Source organism: Mchenga conophoros, linkage group LG19 (genome assembly GCF_057382185.1).
Source record: "Mchenga conophoros isolate Kocher_MC1m ecotype Shallow Benthic linkage group LG19, M_conophoros_male_GT1.1, whole genome shotgun sequence".
Lineage (NCBI taxonomy): Eukaryota > Metazoa > Chordata > Actinopteri > Cichliformes > Cichlidae > Mchenga > Mchenga conophoros.
Genome location: NC_140544.1, coordinates 18,462,940 through 18,482,254, shown reverse-complemented (window position 1 = coordinate 18,482,254; position 19,315 = coordinate 18,462,940). Strand labels below are relative to the sequence as shown.

At 38.9% G+C, this 19,315-nt stretch overlaps 2 protein-coding genes across 3 annotated transcripts; both read left to right on the top strand.

Annotated features, from left to right (window-relative positions):
* The first annotated feature begins 2,643 nt into the window (after positions 1-2,643).
* Positions 2,644-11,650, top strand: LOC146552034 (uncharacterized). The gene is made up of 2 exons (XM_085257040.1): positions 2,644-2,708; positions 6,489-11,650. Exons 1-2 carry the CDS (start codon positions 2,699-2,701, stop codon positions 7,781-7,783), a joined length of 1,305 nt encoding a protein of 434 aa, XP_085113166.1. The 5' UTR covers positions 2,644-2,698; the 3' UTR covers positions 7,784-11,650.
* A 163-nt stretch (positions 11,651-11,813) lies between these two features.
* LOC146552033 (uncharacterized) lies at positions 11,814-17,404 on the top strand. 2 transcript variants are annotated; one of them, XM_085257038.1, is made up of 2 exons: positions 11,814-11,886; positions 15,554-17,404. In XM_085257038.1, the coding sequence occupies exons 1-2, from the start codon at positions 11,877-11,879 to the stop codon at positions 16,921-16,923; spliced, it is 1,380 nt and encodes a 459-aa protein (XP_085113164.1). In that variant the 5' UTR covers positions 11,814-11,876; the 3' UTR covers positions 16,924-17,404. The 2 variants fall into 2 exon arrangements, with proteins under 2 accessions (XP_085113164.1, XP_085113165.1); XM_085257039.1 differs by lacking the exon at positions 11,814-11,886 and adding an exon at positions 12,198-12,426.
* Positions 17,405-19,315: the final 1,911 nt, after the last annotated feature.

The following is a 19,315-nucleotide window of genomic DNA, read 5'->3' as shown; positions in this document are numbered from 1 at the left end:
CAACATGTCTTTAATACATGTTGAGGAAATCTGCTCATTATAATTTCTCAGTTTAAATCATTTTAGGTGGGAAGTCATTAAATATAACTTAATATTTATTACAGTTTTCATAATAGAATTTTTTTCTTCATTTTTTTAACAAAACATAAATAAATGGCTCTGTTGTACCTCATGCTGGATGATGTTCACAACGTAAAAAAAATCTGTAGTTTTTTCACAGGAATATTTGTTATTATTTTTTAATCCCAGAAATATCTGTAAATTGCTTTAACAAACTTCTTCTTCATGAGAGTGTTGCTTTGGTAAACAATCAGTCTGGTACTCTATTACTTCTGCTTAAGTACAAACATGAAACTGCAGAGACAAAGCTTCAATCCTTTTGGTCTAGCCTGTATCTTCAGATAATGGATAATATATCCAGATTGTTTAAAATACAGATAATTTAATCCGGTTGTTCAGTTTGACGTCACTAGCCGTGTCTGGGTCTAAACTCCGCTGCAGGTCCATATATCAAACGATCACTATGGCATTACTGAGAGTTGAAAAACTGTCTAAAGTCTTCATCTTTAATAAAATGATCAGCGTTCTGCTCTACCAGGTGTAACAATTGAGTTTAACATCCAGGCATCCATGAAAACGGAATTTATGACATTTAACGGAGTTAGAAGTTAGCAGGAAGTTAGCTCGCTAGCTTCTATCTAAATACAATATAGCATGTCCTGACTGCGGGGTTTTGGAAACAAATTAAAACGTACAGCTCTGTTATCACTTCCAACATAAATGAAGACAGAAAACGAAACAGTAGTGACGTTTGTAGGGTTACTGAAGTTTGGCTAGCTGGTATATAATGATGTGCTACGTGACCACTAGCGACACAGCTATGTTAGCATAATATGAACAAACTAACTTTTTTTCCACTCGATAAAAGTTAACGTGAGTGTTGTCGGTGGTCAGGAACAAATGTAATCGCATGGCAGGATGCTGTAAAAGGACAAAACTTCAGCCAGGAGAACAACTGAAATAATCCATCCACAATACGAGGTTAGTCATTCATATACTGCTGTATGGGCTGGGCTGTAGTTACATCCTAAGGTTTTAAAAACTGAGCTTAAATAAATGATTAGTGGTAATAAAAGCCGAGGGAGGTCAACAGTGATCACTGACTGTTTTAGGAGCTTTTTGAGATCAAATAGAAGAAAATACATAGCATTAAATATGTTAACAACACAAAAGCCATATTAAACGCAGACTACTTTAGACCCGGAAGTAGGATTCGTCGCGTCATCACTGAACAACCGGATAGTCATCTATTTCAAGCTTGCATTTTGACCTAATTCATCTCCTTTGCTTCACACACACTTTTTTTTTTTTATGTATGTGTTACCGGCACCAGACCTAGGGGAATCTGGACCGGCAGCAAGCGGCACACAGGCTAGAGAGCACTGCGTAGCCAAATATGAGCAAACTGTGGATTAATAGAGAGGACACCGAAGTTAGCGTCTTGCTCAGGCCGGAGCTCATTTATTTCTACATATACACAATACAAATCACACTAGACCATGCATTCTTCCCATAAAATAACAGAGTTCATAAACATAAATAAAGTTACAAAAAGCATTCTCTCAAAAGCAAAATAAATACAAACTAATTCAAAATGACTTTACATACTCACAACTTAAACAAAACACTCGCGGTTAAAGCATAACATCATACCAAAATAACCCATCTCACATTCACACAACCTTTCCCCACATTCGCGCCATATACGCTATTACTTTTGAACATGGCGTCCCCTGAACGCAACACAACATGGCGGCAGACGACTGCAAACGTTGTTTCACCAACAAAAACCTTTCCCCTTAATACATGTACTCAGTACTGCTTGGCTAAAACTAAAACAAACACTAAAACACATTTTCGGAAGTCGCAGGTTGCCACTATCATAGCATATACTTATAGTGCTACGTAGCATTATAGCATTATGCCGATGATACACTAATACTCATTACAACAAAATACCACTCTCATCTCAAAATATAGCCGAACAGTTGTTACTCAACTTACATGACATTTATTACCAGTTCGGTAACATAAAAGTTTGTTTGTCAGTACCTGTGGATTAATAGAGAGGACACTGAAGTTAGCGTCTTGCTCAGGCCGGAGCTCATTTATTTCTGAGCTGCGCATGCGCAGAGCCTATAGCTAGAGTCTCTCTGGTAGTTTCACAGCAGTGCAAGAGCACCATCTACTGGCATAATGAAATATAACCATGGTCTGGCAACACATAACAATGTCAAAATAAGTCACAATAATAAACAAAAAATAAGGGGGTAATTGGTTTTCTTGCAAAAACAAACATGTAGCTTTTTCAACCTGCTACATATGCAGCAAAAACCTACTTAAACGTAACTGGTCGAGAAAATTACAAGCCAACTACAGGAAAGCTCATGGTACAAAAAGTGATGGTAGTTTCCCTTAGACAGAGTGTTTTCCTGCTCATTGTACAGAAGGCGATGGTCTTTGCCATACAGATTCACTAATACAGTTTAAGGATAGTAAAGAATGTATCTATGGCTTTTATTATGAAAAATAGACCGGAAGTATGTGCATTATTGCACAGGGGAAGAACAAGTTGTGTTTCCAGTGCGGGTGCGCATCATCAGGCAGGAGCATCCAGAGGTAGAGTAGAAGGTGTATAATGGCTGCGGGTGAGTGTTTTGAACTTGTTGAAATAATTACCGGTGATCTGTGAGGTCAGCGGGTTTTTTGTGAATGAAAATCTCCGCATATGGCTCCAAACAGTGCTCAGCTTGCCACGTTTGCGTCAGTCTGAACAAGCGTCCCCCTAACATGTAGTCAGCTACATGAACTGATACCTTCCAATAGAAGGAGAGAAGGAGCTAAGGGAGGAAGCTAAGCGACACACGGACATTAAGCATGGTCGTATGGGAGCAGTGAAGGCAGATACTCGTCTGATAGATACAACCCCATTTCCAAACAAAGTTGTGTAAAATGTAAACAAAGACTGAATGCAGTGGTTTGCAAATCTCATAAACCCATATTTAATTAACAATAGAACACAGAAAGCATACCACATCTATAAACTGGAAAAATTAACCGTTTTAAGAAAAGAAATGAGATCATTTTGAATTTGATGGCAAGTTGGGACAGGGTCATGGGCACGAGAGCATAGGAACAAGAGCAACCAACTTTGACTGAGGGGCATTTGGCTCAAGTAAATTTACTATTCCATTAAAAAAAAAAAAAAATTAAAGGTGCTTGCTCTCACACACAGCCTGCATAACTGCAGCCATGCATGTACACTCAGAGAGCTGTAGCCACAGTTATAAAAGTGCATACATGTCTTTGATTGCAGAGGCAACAAACAACAGAGACATTATCTGTGCAAACAGCTGACTATGAGCTAAAAGTATCCTCAAAACATTAGCATTTGATTTGCAGAATTTTAGTAGACTGATACTTTAAAACTAACAGCACAAGCTGATGTGTGACCTCGTTTTAGAATCAAAGACAAGTCTTCCCAAAGTCTGACCTGCACCTGTCCATCAGCTCAGGGTCCCCCTCGGTCATGCTCGTTAGCACTATTGCTGTACAACCATTAAACCACTGTTAACCAGATAAATAATCTAAGCTCGCAAAACATTTAGCTGTGACATTTGACAGGTTGTCTGTGTTCTATTGTGAATTTAAAAAAATGTGGATTTATGAGACTTGCAAATCTGTTTTATTTACATTTTATGCAGTGTCACAACATTTTTACAATTGTGATGGCATATGCAATTCCTCTAATATTGGATCATTAGCATACAGATTACAGAAAAATTGTACACAAAAAACTTCATAAAATGCAGAAAGTTGAAGTATTAAAAACAAGAAATCCAGCTGTGCAAAGAAGTCAACGTCCATCATTAGCTTGTCCCAGAGGAATGAAAATACTCAGTGAATGTTACCTGCATTTAAAAATATGGAGAAAAGGACCACTTCAAATGATTGATTTTGTATTTCCTGGTCTAAAATGTTTGCCAGTGGATGATCGTTCTTTGTGTAATGGTTAAATGTTAGCTAATCAATCAAATGGTTCACCCTGACAGAGAGAAAAAAATACATTTATAAGTATTCCCTGTTAACTGAAACAGTTCAGTAAAAGGAAATCTATCCTGCTGATTTTTATGTTATACAGTGGGGCAAAAAAGTATTTAGTCAGCCACCGATTGTGCAAGTTCCACCACCTAAAATGATGACAGAGGTCAGTAATTTGCACCAGAGGTACACTTCAACTGTGAGAGACAGAATGTGAAAAAAAAAATCCATGAATCCACATGGTAGGATTTGTAAAGAATTTATTCGTAAATCAGGGTGGAAAATAAGTATTTGGTCAATAACAAAAATACAACTCAATACTTTGTAACATAACCTTTGTTGGCAATAACAGAGGTCAAACGTTTACTATAGGTCTTTACCAGGTTTGCACACACAGTAGCTGGTATTTTGGCCCATTCCTCCATGCAGATCTTCTCGAGAGCAGTGATGTTTTGGGGCTGTCGCCGAGCAACACGGACTTTCAACTCCCGCCACAGATTTTCTATGGGGTTGAGGTCTGGAGACTGGCTAGGCCACTCCAGGACTTTCAAATGCTTCTTATGGAGCCACTCCTTTGTTGCCCGGGCGGTGTGTTTTGGATCATTGTCATGTTGGAAGACCCAGCCTCGTTTCATCTTCAAAGTTCTCACTGATGGAAGGAGGTTTTGGCTCAAAATCTCACGATACATGGCCCCATTCATTCTGTCCTTAACACGGATCAGTCGTCCTGTCCCCTTGGCAGAAAAACAGCCCCATAGCATGATGTTTCCACCCCCATGCTTCACAGTAGGTATGGTGTTCTTGGGATGCAACTCAGTATTCTTCTTCCTCCAAACACGACGAGTTGAGTTTATACCAAAAAGTTCTACTTTGGTTTCATCTGACCACATGACATTCTCCCAATCCTCTGCTGTATCATCCATGTGCTCTCTGGCAAACTTCAGACGGGCCTGGACATGCACTGGCTTCAGCAGCGGAACACGTCTGGCACTGCAGGATTTGATTCCCTGCCGTTGTAGTGTGTTACTGATGGTGACCTTTGTTACTTTGGTCCCAGCTCTCTGCAGGTCATTCACCAGGTCCCCCCGTGTGGTTCTGGGATCTTTGCTCACCGTTCTCATGATCATTTTGACCCCACGGGATGAGATCTTGCGTGGAGCCCCAGATCGAGGGAGATTATCAGTGGTCTTGTATGTCTTCTATTTTCTAATGATTGCTCCCACAGTTGATTTTTTCACACCAAGCTGCTTGCCTATTGTAGATTCACTCTTCCCAGTCTGGTGCAGGTCTACAATACTTTTCCTGGTGTCCTTCGAAAGCTCTTTGGTCTTGGCCATGGCGGAGTTTGGAGTCTGACTGAGGCTGTGGACAGGTGTCTTTTATACAGATGATGAGTTCAAACAGGTGCCATTCATACAGGTAACGAGTGGGGGACAGAAAAGCTTCTTACAGAAGACGTTACAGGTCTGTGAGAGCCAGAGATTTTCCTTGTTTGAGGTGACCAAATACTTATTTTCCACCCTAATTTACGAATAAATTCTTTACAAATCCTACCATGTGAATTCATGGATTTTTTTTTCACATTCTGTCTCTCACAGTTGAAGTGTACCTCTGGTGCAAATTACTGACCTCTGTCATCATTTTAAGTGGGGGAACTTGCACAATCGGTGGCTGACTAAATACTTTTTTGCCCCACTGTAGGTTAGTAGTAGGTAGCAGTAGTGGGTGTAATATTCAGCAATAGGAAATGGTGGGGTGAGAATAAATTTGGAGTATTGTAAAGGTGTATGATACCAATAGCTGTACATATCAGAAGAGGAGCTGCATGGCTAGTGTTGAGTTGTGTATTTCTGGCACAAATGAAAACTGAATACTCAGTCGGACACTCAGAATTGAAATGATTTTTTGAACTGGGAGAATATACGGGCATTTGTGTACCCTTCAGCCGTAAAAGCCTGATAGGGTATTGTCGACACCCCACCTGATAGGTGGACGATGTGGACACCCAGGTTTGTGCATGTGATAAATCGTCATAGAGGTGATGTATTGTTTTTGAAATTCATAACGTCGGCACATCAACTGAAAGATTACACTAACTTCAAGGTCAAGATGAGAAGTCAACTTTTCTGAAAACTACCCATGATTTTCCAACTTATAACATAGGTTCATCTGCTAAGAGGCTGAGGGGCAGCACTGCTGGCTGGATGGTATTGGATGGCAATGTCATTTTCTATTAGGTGGTCACAGTTAAGATTAATTTAGATTATATTTAATAGCACTGTCTATCCACAGTCATCTCAGATCTCACTAACATGGAGTATTAGTACCAGTGATAAGTTATGTGATTATAGAGTTTTTGCTCTTAATTATGAGTGTGTGTGTTTCAGTCTTCCCTGTAGATGTCCAGCAGCTACTGGTGATAAAAGAAGAGGTTTCCCATGAATGTGAATGGAGCCCCAGTGTGAACCATCCTGACTCAGAGCTGTGGAAAAATCAAGAGCGAGTTCACTGTAATGGGCTGGAGGAGGATATCAAGAGGTTTCCATTTACTGTTGTTCATGTGAAGAGTGAAGATGAAGAAGAGAAGCCTCAGTCATTAAAGGTTCATCAAAACCAAAATAAAAACAAGATAGAGACTGAGACTCAAGCGAGCAACTCCTCTGAACAGAGGAAAATGGACCGAAGTACAAATAACAATATACAAACAAATACTGATGGCGAAGCACCGGAATCTTCTGAGACTGAAGTCAGTGAGGATGGCTGGCAGGAACCTTTGTCAGATTGTGGACCTGAAACTGACGACAGCGACAGCCAATTGAATGACGACAGAACACCTGAGTCAGGTGTAAATAATGCAAAAAGGTCTTCCAGTTGTTTGGTGAATGAGAGAAGTTCTAGAGTGGAGCAAAGTGTCGATTCTCAGATGAAGCGATTTGGATGTGATGATTGTGGTAAACGATTTAACCAAATGAAAGATCTTAGAGTACACATGAGAGTCCACACGGGAGAAAGACCATTCTGTTGTGCAGATTGTGGTAAAAGATTTAGATATCAAGGAAGTCTGAATGTACACATGAGGCTCCATGCTGGAGAGAAACCGTATGCTTGTGATAAATGCGGTAAAAGATTTAGCCTAAAGACAAACCTTACCAGACACATAAGAGTCCACACGGGGGAGAAACCATTTAGCTGTGACATTTGTGGACAAAGATTTAACTATCGAAGAAATCTTAACATGCACATAAGAGTGCACACAGGAGAGAAACCGTTTAGTTGCGACAATTGTGGGCAAAGATTTAACCAAAAGATCGAACTTAGGAGACACATGAGAGTTCACACAGAAGAGAAACCGTATACCTGTGGCGATTGTGGTAAAACGTTTAGTTACCAGTGTAATCTGAAGACACACATGGCACTCCACAAAGGAGAAAAACAGTTTGTTTGTGGTGTTTGTGGTAACATATTTAACCAAGAGGGGAATCTAAAGATACACATGAGAGTCCACACAGGAGAGAAACCATTTGGTTGCGATTTCTGTGGCAAAAGATTTAATCAAAAGATTCATCTTGAGACGCACATTAGAGTTCACACAGGGGAGAAACCTTATAACTGTGGATTTTGTGGCAAAAGATTTAGACACCAGTGTAATCTAAAGATACACACCAAACTCCACAAGGAATAAATAAGTATTGAGAGTCTCAACGGGATTTTTTCCCGTGACTGGGAGTAGCGATGCCCATCAAAATTATCTCTGCAAACACAATGATGTGCAAAACAGTGTTCTTATCAGTGCTGTTTTTATTTTTGACAAAGCTAGCCATAGGGCTGCTCGATTATGGCAAAAATGATAATCACGATTATTTTCACTGAAATTGAGATCTCGATTATTTGACGATATTTATTTAACAATAACAATGTATTGAATAATGACTTTAAAGATTGTCAAATATTTTATATTGCAAATGTTTGCAATATAAAAAATAAATGAAAAATGTAAACATCTATGTTTAGTGAACTTTGCAGCGTTGCTCTGTGGTGCAGCTACGACACTGTAGCAAAGTTTACACACTATGTCTACTTGATCCACGTCTGACTCCGCGAACCCATAATGTTTCCACACCACTGAAGTTTTTTTTTTTACCTCTCTTTTCAACCAACGGCAGTCACTCTCCTCTCCAAATAACTTCTGCTTAGCTTTCCGAGCTTCCCTCGGGTCCTCTTAATCAGTGGTCCCCAACCCCCAGGCCTCGGACCGGTACCGGTCCGTGAGTCGTTTGGTACCGGGCCGCGAGAGTTGAGGCTCAGGTGTGAAATGTATCGTTTTCAGGGTTTTTATCGGTTTTCAGCGTTATTTTGTTATCGTTTTTATCGTTTACTCGGTTTTCCTTGGTCTTTTCACGTGTGTTATGAATAAATCTTCTTTTTTTCGGTACCGGTACTAGTTTTATTTTGTTGTATTTATCCGCGACACCTTAAAGGCCGAGTGTTGTGCCAAGTGATTGCCTGCCAAAAACTGATTTCCAATGTTTCTGTTTATTTTTTTTACATGTAATATCTTTACGTATGTTGGTAAATAGACTTCGGTGAACAGGGTTTACGAAGGGGTTATATATAGAATTAAAAAATTATCTGTTTTTCAAGTATCTTTATAACTCTGTGTTATTGTACTTACATTATAACCAATCTGGTCCTTTATCCCCACTTAAAATATTTTTACAGAACTATTGTAATATTTGCTGCCATTTCTGCTGTCCTCTTGGCCAACTTACTCTTACAGAAGACATTTTTAATGTTAATGAGATTTTTGTAACTGCATAAGTAAAGGTTATATAAAAGTCACTGCCAAAAACTGATTGTGGCTTCTACCTTGTTACACGAATGTTGCTTGTGGCTCAAGATGACTTTATGTCATCCATGAGGGATGCATTTGACACGTGTTTCACATGTTATAGCCCAACAAGTTACTTTTAGCAGTTTAAATACGAGCAATCAGTTTTTGGCAAATACCAGAAATCAGTTTTTGGCAGACAATCACTTTTTGGCACAACACCGGTCCATGAAAATATTGTCGGGCATAAACCGGTCCGTGGCGCAAAAAAGGTTGGGGACCGCTGCTCTTAATTGTTGTGACACGTGTTCGAAATGCAGAGAGGTGCGCTCGATTTGCCACACGGAGCAGCGCGAGTAAAGCACGAGGGAGGGGCTAATAATCGGCTCAGTTATTTTTAATGATCGTTGAAAGCCCAGATCGTAATCGTGATTAAAATTCGATTAATTGAGCAGCCCTAGCTAGCCACAACTTCCAATTTTCAAAGGTGGAAAATGTTTGTCATTTTGTTGCCAAAATTCAAAAATGTGTTTGTTTGATTGTTTTTCCTTGACATAACTGTGCTTTTCTTACTCATTAATTTTACTGATCTACTGGTCCAATTCTCGTCTTTACGCAGCAACAAACTGTCCTTGAGAGTTCAGTCAGACTTGTGCCACATATCAAACACACGGTTACCACTATAAGAGATCCTTTTCATAATATATATTGTCTTCATCATTCTGGTAAGTGATAGCAGTCTGTCAGTCAGACGTGACAAACTTTAACACTAATACAGGCATCATTAATATAATTGCTGGTGTCAATAATTTCAGAGTCTCAGCTGAATGTTCACTGCTTAGAATAGTTTTCATTTGCTCATTTCTTAACTTACTTATTTGCTTTATCACACAAGATCACCAAAACCCAGATTTCCAAATGAACAAGGACCGGAAATCTTAACACCAGTTATCAGCCTTCACATGTATTTTGTAACATGATGGAAAATTCAGATGACGTCACATTGCAACTACTTTAAACCACTGAAGAATGGAAAGATAGCCTCTGGTATTTTTAAAACTGTTAAAATGATATTTTTGTGTAGTATATAAACATACTACATGATACTGCACAGTCCAAAAAGTACAGTGGCACTATTGTGTAGTGATTAAAGATTTGCCTAACACCTGAAAAGTCTGAGTCAAGCCTGGGAGGAGACGCAAATCCCAAAGAGGGTTGCGTCATGCAGGACACCTGGTGTAAAAATTGTGTAAAATTCAGTATGAGTACAAAACTTCTTTATGATAAGCATATTGTGTATTTGTGGTAGAATATTCTTTTTATTGATTGATTTCTACTCATTTCCAATAGTATATTTAGCTCATTCAGCCAAAGGACCTGTGAACTTTTCGTTACTCATTAGTCCTCCTATAGAAATGTTCAAATTTACACATAATGGTCTTTGGGCTTTACCTTACAATATAAAGCGTCTCAAGATAGCATAATTTCCTTAGGGATTATTAAAGTATTCTGATTCTGATTGTGAAGATCAAGGTTACGTTTGTCACTTTACAGGCAATAATCTGAATTGTGAGAAAACTGAGCTGCTGGGTTATTGACATTATGCTCTAGTTTTTGGTACATTAAAAATATGTATATAGAGTATATTCCACTTTGACTTTTATTTAGTACGTTTATGAGATATTTTACTTGAATTAATCATCACTAATTTGCACAGAGATAACTACTTTGGCTTTTTTTAATTCATGTTCTTTTACTGTGCTGTAAATAATGTTTAAACCTGGATTATAACAGCACCATGAGGTATGAACAGTGAAATTTAATGGTGATGTTACATTAAACAGTGGTTTTTGTGTTGGTTATTTGTTAGGTGTTACCATTTTTATTATGTACAATAGTGACAAGGTTTTTGTTTTTGATTTGTTAATCAATCTAAAATTTAAAGTCAAGCCAAGTTTATTTATATCACTCATATCACAACAGACATCAACCGAAGTGCAGCACAACAATCGGTAAAACAATTTAAAAGACCGATTTACATAGCATTAGGAGGACATGCTAAAGAGAAATGGTGAGTCTTCAGTTGAGGTTTGTAAGCTGTTATTGAAGCAGGCAGTCTGACCTGGAAGGGGAGATTGTGCCAGAGTTTCAGAGTTACGTCTTTATACCCCAGTCTGATAGATACTGATACTTGTGTATGACCGATGCAAACATTTACAAGTGAACTAAGGAATTTTATAGTGAACTCTAAACTGCACAGGTGTAACGATGCCAAGGCTGGTGAAATGTGTTCATGTTTTTCTTTACCAGTCAGATAAGGCATCTGGTGTAAAAGATGTCCCAAATCAAACATGTGGAGCTACCCACTTTGGCAATAAGAGAACAGTCAAAAGTAGCTGCTTCAAATTTTCAGACCACAAGTTTTTACCAGACAGATGTGGAGCACCGTCTAGAATTAATTCTTGGCGTCTAGCATTACAATTGCATTAAAATCCACTGATAAAATCCTATGATTTGTTCAGACAGACACTTCTAGTCTCTCTCACTCATACATTCTGAAACTGCACAAATATCAATATAATACATTTTTAGACCAGGACATTTCAGACTGTCTAACGTTTTGCATAAACATCGCTGTGGATTCAATTCTGGGACAGTTTGTGATGTAAGAAACCACAATATAAAGTTAGGCTAATACCCACTGCTCTATTGATTGTTAAAATCCAGATAAATTAACGTGAATGTTTCTCTAAAGAAAAAATTCCATTGAATTTTATTTTGATCTCAATAAAGACAGTTTTGCCGCTCACGATCCAGCAGTGCGTGTATCTATGACTTTTATTTTGACAAAACAGAGACCGGAAGTTGTTGAATTATTGCACAGGGGAAGGACGTGGCGTATTTCCGGTACTGGCGGCATATCCAGAGGTAGAGTTGAAGCTGTCTAATGGCTGCGGGTGAGTGTTTTGATCAAAAAATTTACACCGAACTGTGAAGCCAGCGGATTTTCTGTGAATGAAAGTCTCCATATGTGAATCCAAACAGTGCGCAGCTTGTCACGTGTGCACATATCAGACATTACTGTCATATTATGCTGTGGCAATCTGTGCTAGCTTCCCCCCTAATATTTAACCAGCTACATGAGAAATGCTGCTTTCAAAAGGAGGAGAGAGCTGATGGAGGCAGCTAAGAAAGCGCTGCAGCAAGTTTTGATCTCTTGTAGTTTATTATTAAAACTGGGAGCTGGTTTGACAGAAGAGGGGCCTGAAAGCTGAAGGCTCTGCTTCTCATTCTGCTTTTAAAAACCCTGGGATCTACAAGTAAACCTGCCGTCCAGCGTTGCCAACTCCTCAGTAAGGAAAATCGCTATCGGCTGTCCTAAAAGTCGCTAGAAGTCGCCAAATGACGTCATCGCCTAATTTGCATAATTGGTCATGCTAATGTCATTGTAACCTACGCTGTTGGAGAGAGAAATAACATCGTAGAAGAGACATAAAGTGAGTAACAAACGTCCTAAATGCAGTTAGAATTTATTTAGAACTACAAATTAAATTTCTTTTAGCAATTATTGTTTTTTTAATGTCACAATTCCAACCCTGCTCCTTTATCCGGGCCTGGACCGGCAAAAGTGACCTGAAATTGGCACTCTGGTGGAGTTACTTTGTGTGTGAGAGTGTGTGTTTATAAGTAGTTTTTAACCTTGTGATTAGAGCTGGGCGATAGAACGATAACGATATGTATCGCGATATAACTTTTACTCGATAGAGAAATTAAGCTATCGCGATAGACCTCGCCGCTCTTGTCCTCTTAAAATAAAAAAATTAAAAAATTTTTTTTTAAAAAAGGTCAGCCAATCCAAACTAAGTAGCGCAGAGCCGAACCAATCACAGCCGCAGCGTCACGTCGCGTGACTTGTTCAGCACAAGTGCCAAGCCGCACGTGTTTGTTTGGGAAGCAGCCAGCGGGTAATGGAGGAAATGAGTGTGCCGACTAGAAAAATCAACCGAGCGTGACCGAAGAGAAAACAGATGATGGTTCCAACGCCGGAGAGATTGTCGAACGGAAGAGCCATAGAAGTTCCGTAGTGTGAAGGTATTTCGGCTATTTCAAGTCTGACAAAAAACAGAGTAGCGTGCACTGTAAATTGTGCCGAAAGCAAGTCTGGAAATACAATAAACTGGTGCATGCGTCACACTGTGCGCCACGTTATTGTTTCGGTGAAATGAATTTCTACAATACTGTTACTGTTAATTCTACTCTCTGCAGTGTTTAAATGCTTACATATACACACAGTTACTGTCCCTCCACACATACGACTCGGTTCTGCTTCTATGCCCCAGCTTTGTTTACTTTTTCCCACCGAGGCTTCTAGACTTCTGATTGGCCAACATTTCTGCACAGTTAGGAATCTAGCGCCACCTGCTGCTTTGGCATGTTCATAGCAGCGTTTTCCTTCATTTCTGCCTTTATGTGTGGACGGGATTATTTTTTAAAACGAAAACGGAAAATCTCCGTTTTCAAAAATACCCGTGTACGTGTGGACGTAGCCTCAGTCTCTGACTGGAAGCGCTAATTCGTCATTCGGCTTTTGTCAGACTAAAGTAACTGTTAAAATTCAAATTCAAATTTCAAATTCAAATTTTATTTGTCACGTACACAGTCATACACAGTACGATATGTAGTGAAATGCTTGGACAACTGCTCGTGACCTAAAGAGAACAAAAAAGGAAAAGGCTATGAATAAGACAGGAAATAAATATGAAAAATTAAAAAGGGTAAATTTAACTAGGAAGGAATAAAATATAAATTAAGGTTAAAAATGAAATAACTGTACAACACAAATTAGAATGAAGGGTAAATTTAACTGGGAAGAATAAGATAAAGATAAATATATAAATTAAAGTTGAAAATAAAATAACTGTACAACAAAATACACAATATAGAACTATATAAGAATGTATGAAGAAATCTAAATATAAATAAATATATACACACTAACAGCAGCTGTACAAGTATTAACCGGAAATGAAGAATATAGTGACCAGTGTTGTGCAAAACCAAAGTCCAGAAAGTCCAGTGTGTGTGTAAGAACTGTATGTGTGGGTCAGTACTGTGTGGTGGTGTGATTGAGAGACCGTATCGCCTGCGGGAAGAAGCTCCTCCTCAGTCTCTCTGTGTTGGTCTTCAGGGAGCGGAATCGCTTTCCTGACCTCAGCAGAGAGAACAGTCTGTTGTTGGGATGGCTGAGGTCCTTCACGATCTTCCTGGCCTTGGTCCAGCACCGCCTGCTGTAGATTGAGTGCAGGTCAGGGAGCTCGGAGCGGATGGTGCGCTCAGCTGACCGCACAACTGACCGCACAAAACTGTTTGAAAAGCTCAGCTATACAACAAGGAGAGATTGAGAATTTCCTTTTAGTTCTCAGTTTATTTGATATTGACAAAAGTTAGTCAGTTTTGTCTGTTCTTCTGTAAAACAAACTAAGATTTATTTTTAGAATTAATATTTTGTTTCTAAGTGGAATTGACAATTTAGTCTGTTTCGTTTGTTCTATTTTGAAACTTAAACGCTTTAGCGGCTGCCTTTTGTGTAGTTTGCAATATTTGCCTTTATTTATCTGAAAAAGTCTCATGTTCCTTAAGTACATCTACCCTGTTGAACTTATTATGGGAAATAAATATTTAAATAAAAACAAGCTGCTGATTATTTCACATTTTACTTGTGAGCAACGGCACATTTAAATCTTACAAATATAGTTATTTGGCTTATATCGTGATAGATATCGTTATCGCCTGAAATGAAAAAAACATATCGTGATATGAAAAAATCTTATATCGCCCAGCTCTACTTGTGATCCACAAAACAGCATAACAGTAAAAGAAGAACTGACTGCGTTACAGTCAGTGCGGGAGCAGCGGCTTCGCTTATGTTCGGACGCACAGGTGTGAACGTCTCCTGCTCTGATAGCAGCTGGGGAGGACTATCCTCTGCCTGTGAGCACTTTGGCACGGGTGAGGTGCCCAAGGCAGCACTGCTGCTTGTTGAGAGTAAGAGTGATACGCGTTTTCACGTCAAAAAGTCGTCATAAATAAGTCTCCAATAATACCAGAAAAAGTCGCCAGATTTGTCGCTAGTCGCTTTTTAGAAAAAAAAGTCGCTAAGGGGGTCTGAAAACTCGCTAAATATAGCGACAAAATCGCTAAGTTGGCAACACTGCTGCCGTCTGAGAGCAAAGAGCTCTATTGGGATGATACGGTATATGAGGTCATTAAGGTAAGATGGGCCTGATTATTTAAGACCTTGTATGTGAGAAGCAGGATTTTAAATTTGATTCTGAATTTAACAGGGAGCCAATAAAGAGAAGCCAGTATAGGAGAAATAAGCTCTCTCTTTCTAGTCCATGTCAGTACTCTCACTGCAGCATTGTGGATCAAATGCAGACTTTTCATGCAGTTTTTAGGACATCCTGATAATAATAAATTACAGTCACAATACATACATGAACTAGGTTTTCAGCATCACTCTAAAACAGGATGTTTCTAACTTTAGAGATATGGGACTAATGAAAAAAAACTGTTTAACATTGAGCTAGCTGCCATTGTTCATTATAAGTGTGTGTGTTTCAGTGTTTCCAGCAGATGTCCAGCAGCTTTTGGTGATAAAAGAAGAGGTTCTCCATGAATGCAGTCTCAGTCTGGACCATCATGACTCAGAGTTTCTTCACATAAAGGAGGAACAGGAGGAATTCTGGAAAAGTCAAGAGGGAGAACAGCTCAGTGGGCTGGAGGACTATATCTCTGGGTTCCCATTCACTGCTGTTCATGTGAAGAGTGAAGATGATGATGAGAAACCTCAGTTCTCAACGCTTCATCAAAGCCAAACTGAAAACAGCAGAGAGACCGAGCCTCCAGCTAGCAGCTCAGCTGAACAGATAAAAATAGGAAACTATTCTTCACCAGATCCAGTCAGACACCCCCATCCAGATACTCCTTTACAATCAAGTACTGATGGAGAGGCCTCAGAGTTTGAAAAGACTGAAGTCAGTGAGGACGATGATTGGCAGGAACCTTTGTCAGATTGTGGACCTGAAGCTGATGAAAGCAACAGCTGGCTGAATGACAGCACATTAACTGAGTCAGGTGTAAAAAATGATGTGAGATGTAACGCTGCAAAAACGTTTCTAAGCTGCTCTGAGAGTGGAGAACAGTTTGTCTGCAAGCAGTCTCTTCAGAAACACGTGACATGTCATTCAGAAAAAAGGTCTTCCAACTGTTTGGATAATAAGAAAATTTGTAGAGTGGAGCAAAGTGTTGATTCTCAGGTGAAACGATTTGGATGTGATGATTGTGGTAAACGATTTAACCAAAAGAAAGAGCTTAGAATACACATGAGAGTCCACACGGGAGAGAGACCATTTGGTTGTACTGAGTGTGGTAAAAGATTTAGATATCAAGGAAATCTGAAGATGCACACAAAAGTTCACGCAGATGAAAAACCATTCGGGTGTGATGATTGTGGACAAAGGTTTAGCCGAAAGACAAATCTTACCAGACACATGAGAGTCCACACGGGGGAGAAACCATTTGGCTGTGATGAATGTGGACAAAGATTTAACCATAAGGCAAACCTTAAACTACACATAAGAGTACACACAGGGGAGAAGCCCTTTAGTTGTGAAGACTGTGGACAGAGGTTTTACCACAAGACTGATCTTAAGAGACACATGAGAATTCACACAGAGGAGAAACCATTTGTCTGTGATCACTGTGGTAAACCGTTCAGATATCGATGTAATCTGAGGAGGCACATGTCAGTTCACTCAGGAGAGAAACGGTTTGTTTGCAGCGTTTGTGGTAACACGTTCAACCGGGAGGGAAATCTAAAGATACACATGAGAGTCCACACTGGAGAAAAACCATTTGACTGCGAATTTTGTGGTAAAAGTTACAGACATCAGTACAGTTTTAAAACACACATGAAAATCCACGTAGTGTAGAAACTGCACTGTTGCACTTCATTAAAACAACACATTTCCTAATATATTTAGTATATTCTATTTAAAATATTTTATTCTTTATTTAAAAAAGATAACATTTGATCAGTGTACGTTGATCTGTGTCACGAATACAACCCAGGAGTACGAATGCTGCATGTTAGTTAGCATGAAAGGTAGAGGCACTGACAGTCAAAGATGGTGTGGATTTAAAGAAGAAATGAGGTGTGTAACAGTCAACTGTTTTTAATGTGCTTTTTTACTGTTTTGTGTACAATGTGCATATTCAACACCTGCATTAATTTAAAATGTACAGTATTATACTGATGTCCAGAACTTCTTTACACTTCTACTTGTCTTAGGTATCCCAAAATAATTTCATAATGCATATTGAGATACACACTGCTGTGGTGTCCATAAACGTGGAGTCTTTGTGTTTTATATGCGTTGCCAGCAACAAAAGAAAAAGAATGCTGGGACTTCTTCCCCTACTGTGTCGACTCTCTTTGTTATGCGCATTCTGTCTGTAAACATAGTAGCTCAAAAAGTTTTGGATGAATTCTGATAAAGACTTTGCAGGGGTGTGGAGTCATGTTAACAATCCATTAAAATTAGATTTACATCCATTGAGGTCTTAAAGGCCAACGTAATAATTTATTGCTTGAAAATTAGGGCTGTGCGATATGACCAAAATCTCATATCCCAATATAAACCATCTATCAGCCGATAACGATATAAATCACAAAAATTTAACATTTTCTGTAAATTCTGTGAATCTCAGGTTGCTGAACTGTTTCCAGCTGGGCATCGTGTACATGGAGTTGAGTGTTTTAACCGATGCATGAAACTACACATTTTTAGACATATGTTGTATCGGCTGCTGTTTCCTTTGTGAGTATTTATTACACAGCGTGCTGCGGGGGAAAGCCTGTTCTAACGTTTGAGTCTAAGGTTTATTTTTTAGCACCACACCTCCTTTTTGCTTCTCATCTGTAAATGCTCTGCATACTTTTTCACGTGATTCCGTTTATTTTGAAAAGTCAACAGGATCTTGAGCTTTATTGTGAAAGGTTTATGTGGAAAATAAACAAGCGGACATGCGATGGTTTTACCGTTGTTGTTGCTAACGACAACGCATAAAAACAGCCGCTTGTCCGTCTGTAGTGTAGTTATATTAAATATAAGAGAAAGAGAGAACTTTAATAAATTAATATAACCACTACAGTGACCATCAAAACGATGAGAAAATATTGCCGTAAACAGTTTATTTTGTGACACCGCGAAACAAACGATAGCGTAAAATGAAACGATAGATGTTTTTATATCGTCATCTGATATATATCGTTATATCGAACAGCCCTATTGAAAATTAGTAAAAGTTTTAAAACTAAAGTATAAAAGTATAAATCTAAATCTAAAATATGTCACAATTGACCTCTGACCTCTCCTTCAAGGCCAAAAGATTGATATGAAGTTCAAAGTGATTAAAATGTTAAATAGGTTTTTACCCCACAGCCTTAAAACACTGATGGGAGATTTTTTACCTTGCAGGGCGGGCGCGCCGTGTGGACACCTAATTTTGTGAATGCGATAACTGGAGAACAAGGCGAGATTTTCAAATTAATTCAAATCTCAGCGACAGGTGCATGTACAAGAAAGCTTAGGGAAAATTCATCAGCCACCAGTATCTTTGTAAGACTTCTTTCAAAAAAATGCCTTATCTTTAAAGCAGTTCTTAAAATTCTACTCCCTTTGTTTGTATTGGAAGCATTTAGGAAATGATATGGGGATTCTAAATATCACATTATAGTTTGCATCCCAATAGCATGTCATGTTTCACCGCTGATCTCAGTTTTACATTTCATGTCTGCCTTTCTGTCAGGTTTACTCCAGAATGTGTTATTTGTACAAACAAAATCTCCTTCCAGGAATTTGCTGACATCTGTTAATCTTTATAATCAGGCAAGAATTATTAATCTCTCACTGAGAAAAGTAAAATTAAAAAACTGTAAATGCAAGTGGGGAAGCTGAGGGCTGCATCAATGCAATGTGGAGTTGCATTCCCATGGAAGTGCACGTGAGGTTACTGCATAGATTACCTTGTAGGTTTTCAGAGCATTTGCGGTTAAAACATACCTATTGTCATGGTGAGCTGTGTGGTAGGCCATGGTTGGACTCAGGTGCAGGACTCAGAGACGAAATATTTAACTTAAAGGTGGCAGTTTTTATTCACTGGCAGAAAACAAACCTAGAAACACAATACATAGGCACTAGAAACAAAACCAAAATTCAAACTAGGAAGGATGATCTAAACTGGGAGTTCATTACGTGGCATGACATAACCTGACAAAACATGACAACTGAGGAACACACAACTAACGCAGAGGACGCAACA